Consider the following 16,586-nt stretch of genomic DNA (forward strand, 5'->3'; position numbering starts at 1 on the left):
CAGATAATGCAATTCAGCCTTAGACCCTTATTATACAGGGAGGGTCATGGGAGATCCCCAATGCTTGGGAGCAGAGACGAGGAGTAGGGTGATCCTGTGGCCCAGGTGGAGGGATGGGTCGGGGGGAGGGAGAGGAATCCCTGGGCACAGACAGGGAGAGGGGCAGGAGGTGGTGGGAAGCAGTGCATGGGTGGGGAGACGTCCCAATTCCCAGGGCTGGGATGTAAGGAGGATATTAGTGTCCAGGCAGTTAGAGGAATGTGAGTGGAGCCTGGCATGCAGGCAGAGCTGGGAGTATGTATTTGGGGGGATCCCAGTGCTGTGGCGAAGGATGGGAGTAATGGTGCCTGGGGGGAATGGGGCTGGGGAGAGGCGGTTGTGATGAAGTGCCTGGGGGTCCCAGTGGCCTGCTGAGGTTTGAGAGGGTCTTGGTCCTGGATGTGAGGGGCTCCTGATGGCCTGTCTGAGGAGGTTCCTAGTCTGGGGGGGAGGGAGTTCTGGAGCTGGGGGGTCCCAGGCAGTCCATGTGCCCGGTGTCCAAGTATGGTGATCCCGGTGTCCAGAACGGGGGTCACAGTGCAGGGGTCTTTGTGCCCAGTGCCCGGTTCGGGAGTCCTGGTGCAGGGTATCCTTGTGCCCAGTGCGGGTGTCCAGGTGCTCGGTTTCGGGTCCCAGGCGGGGGGGCCTGGTGCCCAGTGTCCCAGTACCCGGTGCCGGAACCCGGCTGCGGGGTGCCCCGGCTGTGCGGCTCCGAGTGAGTGACAGCCCCATGTGCGGCAGGGCGCGGCGCCCGGGGGCTGGAAATGCTGACAGAGGCGCTGCTGCTATAAATAGCCGCTGATGGAGAGGGGCGGGCGCAGGACAGGCCGGGGACCGCCCCCGGGCAGCCCGTTCCCCCAGTGCGCCCCGGCCCCGGGACGCGCAGTCCCCGTGTCGTCGGGGCTCCGGGCGGGCAGGCGCCGCCGGGTGGAGATGGGCTCCCGCCGGAGACCCCTGAGCCGCTCCTACTCGGTCAACGGGCGCTACTCGCTCTACAGCCCCAGCAGCGCCCCGGGCCCCGGGGCCGAGAGCGAGGAGTGGGAGGGGCCCGGCTGGAGCACCCGGCCCGACAGCCGCAGCTACCTGCTCAGCATCCGGCCCGAGAACAGGTGGGGGCCGGCCGGGGGTCTGGCCCCGGGCTCGCCGCGGGGCTGGGTCCAGCAGTGTCCGGCGAGTGACGGGGCTGGGCCGCGGGTGTCTGCGGGGCCGGGGAAGGGGGTGAGGGCCGAGCTGGGGGTGCCTAAGAGCGGGGCTGGAGGCCAGGCCGGTGGGGGCCCCGCGGGCGGGCGCTGTGGCTGCGGCGGAGGCCTCGGCATTTGGCCCTGAAGCTCCTTGCGCCCTGCAGCTTGGCGCAGCCCGGGCCTGAAGGACGCTGGGTGGAGGGGCTGCCGGTCCGGTCCCTGGCACGTGGGGCAGCGGCCAAGGGTCCCGCGGTGGAGAGGGCCGCCCTTAAAGGAGCGCCCACGTGTCGGATCCAGGGTCAGTGCTGGCCAAACCCCAGTGCTTTGTCCCTTCCAGGGCACCTGTGGCCTCCCAGCCGGGACTAGCCAGGGCACAGTCAGACCTGCCCCCTAGGGAAGTTCCATTTGTAACTGTCCCAGGTGCAGTACTGGGCCTAAAGCTGGCTGAAGACAGCTGGGCCTGTGTGTAGGAATGGGAATGGATAATCCAGACAGTCTGATCTGATGCATGTGTGGCCTATGTAGGGTGTTGGGTCATTTCACCTCTCCCCTTGTGAGATTATTTCCCTGGGTGCATTTGTGTAACTACCAGCCATTCTGGCAGCCAGTTTAGGTACTATCCCTAGGGAATGCTATTATCAAGACTTGCAGTGAAGTGCAGGTGAGCTCACACTGTGCATTACACTCAGGTAACTAACATAGAAACACAAATGGCATCAGTGAGCAATAGCAATGAATATTGTAGGAAGCAGAAGAGGAATAGCATGCTTCTTCTATCTGTAATGGGAAATGTAATGGCAGAAAGGCCAAAAAGCGCAGTGCTTCACTTCTACCTACAGTGGGTCCCTTTCCCCCACTCCCCTGATCCTCAAACAGTTGCTGGGTTTCTGTGGAATTGGGAAGCTTTGTTGTAACTCTTGTATAAGCACCTAGTAATATACTTTGATGGATGACTTATACATAGATAAAAAGAATGACACTTCAGGGCCCACAGTGGAGAGGCATTGTCTCAATGAGGCACTTGTTTCTGAATGATAGAATAGTCCTTTGGAATAACACATAGCTTTGTACTCAGGAGCTGTGAAGGCACTGGCTGGCAGTAATCCTCAAGAGAGGAAGAATGAGCTTGTATTTGGTGTAACAATCCTAGTTCTGTCACAGATTTCCTGGGTGATTGGGCAAGCTGTTTACACAAACTGAGGGCTGATTTTGCAAACTCAGGTACCCCATCTGCTTCATATACATAACCCTGGATTGGCCTGCTAAACCCAGGGTTGTGAGTTCAATCCTTGCAGGAGCCATTTGGGGTAAAAATCTATCTGGGGATTGGTCCTGCTTTGAGCAGAGGGTTGGACTAGATGTCCTCCTGAGGTCCCTTCCAACCCTGATATTCTGTGATTAAAGAAACAAGTGCATTGTTGCTGCCCTCTGCTTCAGTCTCAGGTTGGGAGGTGTAACTCCTGTGAGTGGTATTCTGGTTTTATTGTTGGTGGAAAGCTAAGGAGCAGGAACCTTGCATTTATATCTGGAATAAAGCTCTCCCTCCAGCTTTCTGGAATCTCATTCTTGTTTAGGGTGACCAGATGTCCTGATTTTATAAGGACAGTCTCACTATATGGGGCTTTATCTTATGTAAGCAGCAATTACCCACCACCCTCTGTTCTGATTTTTCACACTTGCTTTCTGGTCACGCTAGCCTTGTTGTTACAGCTCCATTGTACCTGAGGGGTGCAGTTTTCTTGCAAGGCTTCTGTGGAGAGGAGGAGATTCCTTGGGTAGCTTGGGCCCAATATATGGTGGAGTGATACATGTATGCCACAAAGTCCCACAGTATCAAATGTTGTACATACATCCAGTAATGAGCATAGAGGTGTGCCTGTTGCCATGGTTGAGGAGATCAGTGTGATCACAGAGCTGTGTCCTACTCTACAGACCATGGGAGAGGGCTCCAGTACAAGGGTGAAAGGCAGCTACTACTGGAGTTGGCTCTTTAGAAGTGTCTTGAGTCTTGCCAAAAAATGGCAGTTTAGACACTGGATTGGAAATCTGGTTGGGTCTAGTAATTGGTCCTTAAATGCTCTTTTCAGAAGAGTGAAAAATGTCATGACATTCTGGTCATTTGTCTCTCAATGACTGTCAAAATTGCCCTGCTTACAGGTAAAAACATCTACTATCCTTTCAAACTCAGCCTGGGCTCTGACACTGACACTGGGTTCTCTGCTTCTTATGTGTCCAGACTGTAATAAATATCCTGCAGGCCAAATTATGCATTAAATCTCATTTTTGCAACCTATGAATGCTATGACATGGCCAGTAGAATTTGGCAAACAATTGTCTTAATTTACTAGAAAGAAAAAAATTGTTCGCTACATTTTACAGGAGTAAAAGTACAAGTTGAAAATTAGGTGGCGAGGGAATTTGAAGAACAATCGTTTATACATAAAACAAATTCATGCGTTCGAAGCAGGAAGCATGTGAGAACTTGAAGCTAGATCACAGGAAGTGAAGACGCATTTAGATGGGATAAGAACAGTGCAGAGAAGACAAGTTGCATCTGTCTTTGCCACAGAGGATACTAGAGGTACCTACCTCAAACCTATACTTTTTGGGTAATGGAGGTACTAAGAGAATGAAGCGTCAAAAGGAGATGCTCTAACAAAGTCATAAATAGCAGAATAACAGGTCATCAAAACCAGATAATACATGCCAGAGTTCTGAATGAATTTAAGAGTGAAATGGCTAAGCTGTTCCCAAATATTTGCAATCTCATTTAAAACAGTTGCTATACCAGAGAAATAGGTATATTATTTTCATTCTATAATATGGAAGAAAATGCATTAAGGGAGATCTGAGAATTACAGATCTGTGAGGCTCCCTTGGTGTGATAACTAAAATAAAAATTGCAGTCTACTAGAATTTTTTCAACTTTATTTTTACTGGATAAAGGAGAGCTGATTGCTGTAAGGTATTTGGAATGTGAAAAAGTCTTCGACAGTTCTTCACAATCACTCGTAAGAAGACTAGGGATAGGTCTTCATTGTCAAAGGTGTAGTTTCACAGGTTGAGCTGATTTAAGATATTTTAGTGTAAAATCTCTCATGGAGACAAGGTTCTCTGTTTGGGCTTGTTTACACTGGCACTTTACAGTGCTGCAACTGTCTTGCTCAGGGGTGTGAAACCCCCCCGCCCCCAGTGCTCCCCGCGCTGGTAGCTGTGCTCCCCATGGAGGTTTTTTTTATAGCACTGGGAGAGCTCTTTCCCAGCCCTATGCTGTGACTACAAAAGCCACATGCCCTCAGTTGACTGCAGTATAGGTAGGTAAGGACAACTGCGGGTGGAGGGGGAGACAGTATTGATTTCAGTTAACTACCTGTGCCTTGTCTCCAAAGATTTCACAGGGAGTATATATGTGTGTGTGTGATCATCTCACTGTAATTTTACTGCTAAAAGAGGTGTTGACATAGCCTAGGTAGTCATGAGGTGAGAGATGTAAACTACTGTCTTGGATTAGAAATGGGCTAAAACAGTACGACTAACACCTTTTCTTCACTAGGAAAAAAGATGTGTAACCTGTGCTAGCTAACTCAAGATAGCTAACTTGAGGTAATTCTTAGTGAAGACAAGGCTGGTGGTAGTTTTCACACAGTAGCATGTCAAGGTAAACTTTAATTCATGTGAAGACTACAGACTTGCTTGCGTTCACTGGGATTTTAATGCGAGTTAAGAACACACCTATTTTCTAGTGAAGAGACATGGTCAACGGCCAGTTTTCAGCATGGCAAATGGCTAATGGTGCCCCCAGTAAATATCTACCAATTATGTACAGAAAAGTCAAAAGAACATGAAGGTTGGACAGTCAGGAGCTCAAAAGTTGGGAATTGTCAGTATTAGGGTTGCCTGGGCCCCCTACTCTGCACAGTTTGTGTTATGATGCAGTCTCTAATTACATGATCACATGCTGTTATTTCCACAAGACTGCTGCCTCACCCAGTGCACAGGACAGATGGTGCTCACAGAGTCGCTAGCTGTTCAGCATTTGTTCTCATCATTCAGTGACCTCAGGCCAGATATATCACACACCATCCAAAACCAGACCTAAATACAGAATTCTTAATTTTTATGGTGGCTGTCACCATAGTCTCTGAATGCATCAGGAACAATAATGAATTTATTCTTCACACCACCCCAGTGAGGTGGTGATATCCTCATTCTATAGACGGGAGATGGAAATTGATTTATACATAATTTTTCACTGATTTATTTATTGAATTTTTTGGGTGCCCAATATGAGGTACCTAGGGCCTGATTTTTTTTCTCAGAACTTTGTATGTTCAAAGCACGCCTCCAGTCAACTTTTGCAGCTGTTATTGCTTACCATTTCTGAAAGTTAGGTCTCAAGTTGGGCACCTAAGAAAATGAGGCACATACAATTAGTGACCACTTGGGAAAACTTTGGTTTAAGTGACTTGTCCAGTATCACATAGGAACTCTGTGGCAGAGAGAGAATCCAGTGCTGCTGGTGGCATTCAACTGCCCTGTAAACGGTTTGGGACTCACCACCTGCAGCACCTCCTGCTGGTGATTTCGGGAATTAGCTTGATTCCAGTGGAGCACCCCCTCCTGATGGTGTCCCATCCATTGTTCTCCCCTCTGCTCTCCGCTGCTGTCGCTGGACCCGCATTGCTGCCTGCTTGGCAGCATCCTCTTCGAGGCCACTTCCCTCCAGCAGTGCCCCTTAGTCCATCTGCACCCCCTTCCAGGGATCGGTGATCAGCAGTCCTCCACCCCAGCCACCATGTGCAGCCACACACCCCAAAGTCTAATCCCTCTTGTCAGGGATCGGGCATAGTCTATAATGGCCGCTCCTTACAGCCAATGGCTGGATGTACTGCAAGGAGGAAGGGGGGGGACCCAGGCCCGCCTTCTACTCTGGGTCCTGGCCCAGGGACCCTCTGGCATCAGCCTCGCTGTCCTTTCTTTCCCTTCCTCTGTCTGTTTCCCTGGGCCACTTCCCCTACGGCCCCTTACACTCGCTAGGCCCTTCCCTTCAGGGCCTGCAGCCTGGCAGCTATGGGCTAGAGACTTCTAGCCTCCCTGAGCCTGCCCAGCGCTGCGCTGTCTGCAGTGCTAGTCTCCCCTTGGAGACTGACCTTCCCCTGTCAAAGGCCTGGGACAGACTGACTGCTCCTGCTCTGGGCAGCCTTTCTATATGGGTGAGCCTGGCCCTGATTGGTTCCCTCCAATCTGGGCCCTGATTGGCTCCCCATAAGCCCTTTTCTGATTGGTTCCTGGGCTGTGCAGGCTCCCTGGCCTGCCACAGCCCATCCTCCCAGGGATTACATGCCCCAACCACAAAATCATCCTTTCTCCCTGCAAGCACCTGCCTCATTCCCAACACACCTTATTTCTGCAACAAATGAGGCAGGGATCCTATAGCCAACAGACTCCCTCACTATACAGCCCTGGTTCATTCTCTAAGCGCTGTCCATCCTGTGCACTGAGTGCTTGATCTGGTTCCCATTGAAGTTGTTGGCAAAATTCCCTTGTCTTCTATTGTGCAGGGTCAGAGTCTGAATGAAGCAAGGTACTATGGGAAACAAGTAGTTTGTGATCATGTAATTAAAGACTGTATCCTAACAAGTTTGAAAAGGGAGTGAACCATGATGCTGTATCGCTTGTAAATGACCGCTATTTATGTTAGTCCAATCTAGATAAGACTGAGGAACTTCAGAAGGACCTAAAAAGTTAGGTGAGTGAACAGCAAAATAGCAGAAGGAATGCAATATTGACACATGCTAGGTAATGCATTTTTGAATTACTGATCTACGCTTCTGGGTTTTAAATTAACCATAGGCACTCAGGCAAACTCCCTGGGCATCACTGTGGCAATGTTAAAGAAAACTTCTGGTAACTGCATGGTGGTAGTTAAAAAAGCACACTAGATGTTATGCTTTAAAGAAAGTGATAGATAACACTGACAATACAATACCATTGTATATAAATCAGTGGTGTCCCTACACCTGGAACACTGCTTGGAGTTCTCCTCACCCTTGCTTAAGAGAATTAGAAGGGGTGTAAGGTGGTGAAGATGATTAGATGCATACAGACTTCTACATGAGTAAAGACTGGGAAGGACTGCTTACTTTAGAAGAGATGAACAAGCGAAGACCTAACCCGTGTATTCTCTGACCTTTCTTACAATACAAGAACAAGGGAGTGTCACAGGAAACTTAAAGGGAGCACACTTAAAACTGGTAAAATGTATTTATTTGGGAGTTAACTTACTCCTCGCCAAAACCAAGTGATTTTCAGTATTAAGAAGGGCTAGACCTGGACTAGCCTCAGAGGTTGGGAATATTTGGGTGGGTGGGTGTCCCCAGAATATCCAGTAGTTCAGTGGTTAGAGCTCTCACCTGGGCAATGGGACCCAGATTCAAATCCTTGGACCCAGGTCTCCTATCTCCCAGGTGAGCACCCTGACTACCAGGCTATTGGATATTTTGGGGTGGTGCTCTGTTTCTCTGGTTGAAGATGTTCAACTCTGTATAAATATTCATTGTGCGAGAGCAAGAAAAAGTTTGAATCTGTAGCCCACTGGTTAGGTTGGTTCCAGTCCCTGCTCTAAATCAGCCAGAGCAGGGATTTGAATACGGTTTTCCCACATCCCACCTGAGTGCCCTAGCGCTGGGCTATTGGTTGTAACAGGGTGGGGTGCCCCTTTCTCGTTTGTGAGAAAGGGCTGACCTACCTGAGATTTCTTACTGCAGGAGAGGGTTCATGGCTAAGAATCCTGGACAGAGATAGGGGTCTCCCTCCAGCCTGTCAGGCAGGCACTTAAGCATCTTTGTGCATCTGGGACTGAAGCCCCAACCCTTTTCTCTGCATGTCACTCCTGGCTGACTTAGACAGATTCCCACTCAGTGTGCTGGCTCCTGAAAGGTGCCCAAGGGTACATCCACACTGCACAAGCCTTACAGTGGCATGTAGAGTACATAGCACACCAACTACCATGGGTATAAATAGCAACGTAGATGGTGAGGCATTGCTTAGTTCGAGGAGATTAAAGGTGCGTCCAAACCCTTAGGGTACGTACCCTATACTGTTCTGCACGTGCCCAAGCAGTGCTTCCCCCGCCTACACTGTTATTTTTAATAAGTCTAGTGTCCCACTGCCAGAGCCTTTCCCCACCAAAGGGAAAGACTCTGGCAGTGGGGAAAGGCTCCAACAGCTCCCCGTTGCTTCCCTCCTGCAAGAGCTTTTCACTGCTATGTGTAGCCAGCTACACACCGCAGTGTGGATGCAGCCCGCTTTTCACTGCAGCAGGTAGCTATGCATACTCTTCATGCTGCCACCAGTGGTGTGCAGTGTAGAAATAAACTCCCTGTGCATTGTGTGAGGAATCTGGGTGCCTAACTCAGGACTAACAATACCAGTAGGTGGCAGAGTGCGTAGGAGTTGGCACTTGGCATTGTCCCTTTATGGATCTAGCCCCTCTTAACCTTCTTGGATAACTTCCTTTTCCATTGTAGACCAGCTCAGAGAGATGCTACTATCACCCAGCATGTGCAATGAATTTCTAAGTTCTGTGCTCTTCTGACCAGGAATTGCTCCCGGACTAACATGTCTTGCATCAGCCTATAAAGTGAAGGTGAAAGATGTGGCTGTAATACAACAGGCTGAGAACACAGGCGTTCATTTAGTTCCTGAAAAGCATGCTCCGCTTCCTTATTTTCTAGAAGGTCTTTCTTGGATGGTTTGGCTTTTGTAAGCTCCCACAGGAGTTTGCTTTGTCAATAAATATTTGCTAAGAAACCAACTCAAGGAAGGACTTAACATCCTTGTTATTATGAGATGTGGGGATTTTGGTGTGCTGACATTGTCTGGACAGCGTCCCAATCTCAGAAAGGTAGCGGGGCCATTAATCACTCCACATGCATAAATATCTCTTCATGAGACGGTCTCTAGACTGTACCTTTTTGCGGCAGAGACCTCTTTCTGTTCTGGGTTTGTGTAGCACCCAGCACAAGGAGGCCCTGGTCCATGACTGGGCTGCATTTTCAGGCCTCTTCCAATGAGACTTGCCAATATCCACTAGCTACATCCTGAGTGGTCAAGTGCTGAGCACCTGTGAGCTGGTCCAGAATCAGTTTGTTGGAAGAGACTGAAATTAATCTCCTTTATAAAGCTCTTTGGGATTTAGTGATGAAAAGCTTTATATAAGAACAAGGTATTATTATTAATTGGTTGTGCATCTCTCTTCTAGCATTGTTCAACCTGTGTGTGTGAATTTTAGTCTTCCTTTGGGATGATAATAAAGTGATGGCCACAGACTCTGAATGAATTCCTCTACCATCTCCTGCACTTGAGCTTCTCCCATCTGATGGAGGGATGCAGGATGGTCTCTGAAGTGTGCAGCTCCTGGAGCAGCGCAGTGTTCTGTCAAGAGTCCGTTCCAGCCTTTGCAGTAACCTTAACTTTAAATTGTCAGATGCAAACCAAACACTACGCAGTCTTTGAATCGAAAATAATTTCTGCAGAAAATGTCTCCTACTACTCATTGAGCCCTAATTCTGACCCTCGCTTTGTGACCTTGGCCAAGTCACTTAACCCATCTATGCATCCATTTTCCGGCCCATAAAATGGTGTGATACTACTAATAAAGATACTGTAAAGTTCTCAGTATTCTACTGATAAAGTAGTGCCCCGTACTAATTATTACCACTATGCATGAAGCAGTAAGCACACTCGTGACATAAATGCTGATGCATGATATTTGGTAAGGAGTGGGATACTGTATTACAGGAAATACTTGAAAGCAGACTAAGATCACAACAGGTATGGGATAGCTTCATTGTTTTTTGGTCTTAAACTCAAAATGCAAACAAAATCAATCTCCCTCAGAGTTCCACAACAACCACCTGTCCATTAAACTCTCTGGAATGCTCCCACACTAGCATCCACTTCCTGGGCACCATGATCAGCTTCAGCAATAGAATCCTACAGCCAACCATATACAAGAAATGCCTGGATCACCACACCTACCTTCATAGATCCAGTAACTACTGCAAACCAACCAAGAAAATTGGTTATCTACAGCCAGATACTCAGATACTACAGAAAGTGCTCTGAGGAGAAAGTCTGGGATATACACCTTAGCACACTTAAAACACCTTCACCAAACAAGGACACTCCACCAGAGAAGTAGGTTGCGTTGTGGAATGGGCCACCTAAATATAGGGTGACCAGATACGAACTGTGAAAAAAACGGGACAGAAGTAGGGGATAATAGGTGCCTATATAAGAAAAAGTCCCAAAAAACAGGACTGTCCCTATAAAAATGGGACTTCTGGTCAGTCTACCTAAATAGCCTGAGAGAACCTGCTTCAATACAGAAATAAAACCCCTCTGACCACACACCCCTTCCACTCCACACTGGAAGCCCTGTGGGGTGTCATCAAACAGCTACAACCCATACTCAATGGGGACCCCATCCTGAAAGAAATCTTTCCTGAGCCCCCACTTCTGGCTTTCAAACTACCCCACAACCTCTCCAAGTGGCAAGTTCATCATCAGAAACAAACTCCCCACAGACCAGGACACACCCAGTCAAAGCGGCACCAGAACAACAGATGCAAAACCTTCAGACAGCTCTCCACTGCTACAATGATCCACACCCACCACAATGCACCTTTCAGGAGTCTCATGGATCCTACACATGTATATCACAACATGTAGTGTACCTCATCCGGTGCACTAAATGCTCCAATAACCACTATGTGGGTGAAACCAGACAATCATTACACTGTCAAATGAACTCTCACAAGAAAATAGGAAACAAATACCTTATCGCTTTTCACAAAGCAGTCACTCTATATCTGACCTATCAGTCCTCATCCTGAAAGGAAACCCCTGTAACACTTCAAAAGATGAGCCTAGGAGCTTAAATTCATAACTCTGCTGGACGCTAAAAATCATGGACTTAACAGAGACACTAGATTTATGGCTTATTACAACAATCTGTAACCCACTAACCCCCTCCTCTTGTGCTATGTCTGCAGAAGTGTTAATGAGCAACTCTATCTTGAATGATCCCTTAGAACGGTGGTTTTTAAACTTTTTCTGGTGACCTAGTTGAAGAAAATTGTTGATGCCTGTGACCCATTGGAGCTGGGAATGAGGGGTTTGGGATGTGGGAGGGGCTCAGGGCTGAGGCAGAGGGTTGGGGTGCAGGAGTGAGGACTGTAAGATGGGGCCAGGAATGAGGGTTCAGGATGTGGAAGGGGGCTCTGGGCTGAGGCAGGGGCCTGGGGTGCGGGAGAGGGTCAGGGCTCTGGACTGGGAATGCAGGCTCTGGGGTGGGGCTGGGTATGAGGGATTTGGGATGCAGGAAGGGGCTCTGTTTTTTGGGGGAGGGCTATGGGCTGGAGATTGGGGCATGGGCTTTCCTTTGGCAGCTTCTGGTCAGCGGTGCGGCAGGGGTGCTAAGGCAGGCTTCCTTTCTGTCCTGGGACCACGTTGCACCCCGGAAGCAGCCAGCAGCAGGTACGGCTCCTAGGTGGAGGCGTGCAGGCACTGCTTCCCCCCCATTGGCTGGGAATTGGCCAGTGCAAGTGCAGAGCTGGTGCTCGGGCCAGTGCACAGAGCCCCGTGGCCCCCCTGCCTAGGAGCTGGACCTGCTGCAGGCTGCTTCTGGGATGCAGTGCGGTGTCAGAACGGGTAGGGACCAGCCTGCCTTAGCCAGGCAGCACTGCTGATGGGACTTTTAACGGCCAGGTCAGTGGTGCTGACTAGAGCTACTGCAACCCAGTGAGTTTCATTCCCCAACTCATTACTGGGTTGCAGCCCACAGTTTGAAAACCACTGCCTTAGAATATGTGGTAACTACTTATGCTAAACAATCTCTTCCACCCTGTAGCTGTGACCAGTGGGGTACCTTTCCCAGAACTGAAGAAGAGCTCTGTGTGCCTTGAAAGCTTGTTTCTCTCTCTCACCAACAGAAGTTGCTCCAGCAAAAGATATTACCTCACCCAACTTGTGTCTAAAAAAAAAAAAATCCAGGGTAGTTACTGGACAGTAGAGAAATCAGAAAATGTTCAATCTGGCTCATAGCTCTAGAAGTCCCTTCCACCTCTACATTTCTTTGATCCTATGTTTCTGTTTCCAGTAGAGTTAACCTTGCCGGCAGAAAAGTTCAAATGAAATCTTAAACCAAGCCATTTGCATGTGCCAAGCAGTATCTTATGTCAGAGGGCAGTAAAACAGATCCAACAATGTCTAGCACTAAAGTGCCAGGAGATCCCACCTTCTGCCACCAGAGAGAATGAAATCCTAGCTTCACTTTGTGTGGGCCTGACTCCAATCTTCTGATCTGTGGGCCAATGGCGTCCCCCCCTCCACCTTCTCAGAGGCGGCTTAAATGAGCTACTGTGTGGGAACTGAGGATTAAAATGTGTTAGTGATTTGCTGTGTCTGCTAGAACACATGCAGCTCAGTAACCAGCTATAGTGTGTATCTGCATATGCATGTATGGAGCCAAGCTATCCAGGTATCCCCTCACCAACTTCTGTCCATTCCAGTACGTAGGCGTGACCAGGAAGGAGAACGCTGACGTTTAACTAAATAAATGGCAGGGACTAGGTGAAAGCAGATATTTTTGGAAGGGAGGGGGAAATTCTTCTCGATCAGAGGACTTAGAAGTACCAGGTGCAATTAATTGCATCTTAAAAACAAAAATCTTATGCAAAAAATGTGACTGGGGAGTGGCGTGTGCGTGCACACACACGCGCGCACGCGCGTCCAGTGTCGTCTTTTATAAAAACAGAGTGCTGACAATTGCTCAGCCTCCTTGGCTTGCAAGAGGACTGAAATTTGGCAAGTGTTACAGTTGCACGTAACCGAAGGCTCTTGCCCCGCCCCTAGCTTAAAGGCAAGAAATCCCTGCATTATATAGGGCAGATGATGCTTAGGGGATGAATCCGGTTTATTTAGTGAAGGAGGCTGTTATCTGTAGAGGAGGCTATTATCTGTAGGATCCTTTCTTGATTTGTTGCAGAAGTTGGAAGGTGTGTAGTTCACAAGACAGATTGCAGGAAGAGAATGGATAGTCATGTAGCTACAACAGGTGAATGCCACAGAGAAAAACTGAATTCCATCTCTTTCTCTGCTACAGAATTTGAATATGATGCTGGTTAAGCCACTTAGTGACCAACTCAATAAACCTGAGGCCTGATTTTCAGAAGTTGAACACTCCACTGCAACTGAATTCTATGGGGGCTGTAGATGCTCCCATCTTGGGCAGTCAGGCAGCAGGGTCCGCAGGAGTAAGCAGGAGCTGGTGTAAGTTGTCATACCCTCATGTAAATCAGTGGATCTATGACAACTTGGATCAGCTGAGGATCTGCCCCAGGGAACTCAGGAGACCCTGAGTTTGAATCTTTCCTCTGTCAATGGCCTGTTCTGTGGCCTTGTGCAAGTGACTTGGAGATTGTCCTTACCCACCTCCTGCCAGAGTGTTGTGGATTAATTAATGACTGTACCAACTGAACGAAATCTGTTTAGAAACTGCTGATGATCCCCTTGTGTGGAAGTGCTTAAATTGGTTTAACTTAGTTAAATTGGTACATCTGTGTGGAGAAAAGGCCTTAGTGGAGTTTTTCAAACTTTGGCCTGAATCTGCCTGTGCCAGTGTCCTGTCTGTAGGACCCCGACCCCCACTTCTCACAGGGGTATTGAGAAGTTACATCTGTTATTTGAGTTGCTCAGATCCTTCCATGGTGAGCAACAACACAGAAAAGCCCAAGATACAATGGATGACAATCCCATACTCTGTGCAGGCTTCGTAGAGGGTTCAGTAAACAAAGCAGTGGCCACACATTACATGTCAAAGATTAAAACAAATAACTGAGCAGCTTCATTTCTTTAGCCTTGTCCATCCTGTGCACTGAGTGAGGCAGGGGTTCTGTAGAAAATGTGTAAGTAGGCTGTATCATAATGTGAACACACAACAGCTGTGGTTGTACAGGGAGCCTTAATTCTGGCACTTCCTAATTCCTGAGTGTTTACTTTACAACCTGAAAAAACAATTTTTAATGTTGCTTTTTTGTATGTGATAAAAAGCCACTGTTCTGTACTTCCCACTTTCTCCAATACTATCGTCTAGTCTCTTCTCAACTACCCAAGAGAAAAAGCCAGACTGGAAGGTCAAAGGGCCACAGAATCCCAGTTCAAAGTGTCTAAATGCTTTCACATCCCTGTCCCAGAGCACTGTGTTCCTAGTTCTGCATCTTTGCCTAGCAACACACATTTCAGAGAAACAGCTCCATCTAGGGGCAGCCCAGAGCACAGATGTGCTGCTTGAGGACACTCCACATCTGTGTAGCTTCTGCTGTCTGTATTCCTTCCCTGGACAACTGCTCTGGGGGAAGCCATGGAGAATGGGGAGCCTGAAGCACCTCTCTTCTGTATGATCAATGAGGGAGGAGGAGACAGGGAAGAGAAGTAGTAGGATGTGAGTTCCCTGCTTTTTGAGGTGAGCTGTTTAGGTATTTTGGAAGGGTCTGTGTGGTAGGGAGTGGTGGGGGTGGAGGAGATGACTGTGCTCTCCTCTGACATAGGCTGTCCCCCCATGCTACCCTGGGGGAGAATGTGTGGCTTGCAGAGTATGTGTTGTGAGGCGTCTGAGCAGCAAGTCCCAAGGTGTGTGAACAAACCCGCTCATCCTATAGAGGAATTGGCGAGCAACGCAAGCTGTGGCACAGGAGACTGACAGGCCCACACTGAAGTGACCAAGGGTTCTGACTGGGGCTAGTAACATAGCTGAGGGACATGGTTTCCAAAGCTATGACTTTGACACAGTATGTCCTAACTTTGGGGTTCTGGTGGACCCAGCAGAGACATCATTCCAGAGTGGGACCTTTCCTGGAAAGCAAACCCTAGATCACAGCTGGAGGAGAGATGTTCCTCAGACACCTAATCCCAGGTGATGGTCAGTAATACCTCACTTCACCCAGTGCCATTCCCAGAGCATCTGTTACCTGCTGCGCTTAATGAGAAAGGTGCTGCCTTCTGGATTTGCCTCTGCTTCCAAGTAGTCTGAAGCTGCAGCCCCTTGTAAAGTTCATTGGTTGTGTTAACCAGCACCAGGCTTCTCCCTGGCTCCGAGGCACATGCTGCCATGCCCTGTCTCGGGCAAAGAGGTTTGTTTCTTTAACAGAAGTTTTCAAATAGAAAACAGTCTTACCTGCGTCCTTTGCCCCAGGACCACACCTCTGAGGGGTCTCTGGCACACCAGCTGCTGGCAGCCTCCATCAGCTCTGCTCCCTTCCTGGAGCAACAGCTGCAGGGCTGTCTACCTGGCCCCTTGCTGCAGGGACCCACCATAGTTAGCTCCCCTCTGGTGTGGCTTTCCCTTCCCAGGGCTCAACCTGTCTCAGGCCTGCTACCAGCCCTCTTTAAGTAGCTGGATAGGGCTTACCTGCTCTGGTCCAGGAGAGCTGGGTTTAGTCTGTCTACAGGAACCAGCTACCCTGTGCCCGTCTCTGGAGGGGTCAAGGGTCTGAGCAGATGTAGAATGGTCTGCACTGATGGATGGTGCTCCCTCTGGCATGTACATGAGCTTCCGCACTTTAGAGCATGGTCTGGAAAACTTGTGTCTTCTGCCCTGCAAGGTTAGGGTGGCCAAGTGTCTGGTTTTCAGCCAGAAAGTCTGGTTGAAAAGGGGACCTGCCAGTGCCCAGGCAGATCTACTGACCGGACACCCAAAGTCCAGTTACTGCGGACAGAGGAGGCAGTGAGGTGCCGGGTCATCACCCGTGCCAGCCCCTACTCAGCTGGGCCACCTCCTATCTGCATCTGGTGGCAGCAGCTCCCAGTCCCAGGTCCACAGGCTGGTCTCTTCTGACCCAGGCAGGGGGGAGAAAAGAGGAAAAACAATGAGCAACCAGAGGATAGGGGGGAGCAGCGAACAGGGGTGGGGCCTTGGGGAAAGGGGTGGCATGGGGGAGGTACCAGCGCTCTTGCTAGTGTGTCCAGTTTTAAAATATTACAGAATTGGCAATTCTATGTGTGGAGCTGTCATGCTAATCCATGAGATTAGTGCCAATGACATCAGCAAAGCCAGGGAACTGGACTCTACACGGAGTGCTGTCAAATGCTCAAAGGGAACAACAGAAAACATTTCCTCCCACCTGCTTTCATTGCTGGTGACCTTTGGGGCTGCTAGGAAGGCACAAAATTTCCAGTCACAAACTTATTTTCAAGTTGTGACCTTTTAACCCTAGGTAGTGAGAGTGTCTTGTGCAGATGCTAACCACTTGTGTGCAAGGGAATGTCACCTCTTGGTTTGCCATATTGTAAAAAGTCTCTGCG

General features: G+C 49.0%; 1 protein-coding gene across 2 annotated transcripts in view; it reads left to right on the plus strand.

Annotated features, from left to right (window-relative positions):
* Positions 1-912: 912 nt before the first annotated feature.
* The window catches only part of ALPK3 (alpha kinase 3), an 83,751-nt gene continuing 68,077 nt past the window's right edge, over positions 913-16,586 (plus strand). For both annotated transcript variants that reach the window (XM_050966782.1, XM_050966783.1), the window contains exon 1: positions 913-1,148. In XM_050966782.1, the coding sequence (XP_050822739.1) occupies positions 973-1,148 (176 nt within the window). In that variant the 5' untranslated portion in view covers positions 913-972. The remainder of the gene's footprint in view (positions 1,149-16,586) is intronic.

The sequence above is a fragment of the Gopherus flavomarginatus genome, chromosome 9 (assembly GCF_025201925.1).
Source record: "Gopherus flavomarginatus isolate rGopFla2 chromosome 9, rGopFla2.mat.asm, whole genome shotgun sequence".
NCBI lineage: Eukaryota > Metazoa > Chordata > Testudines > Testudinidae > Gopherus > Gopherus flavomarginatus.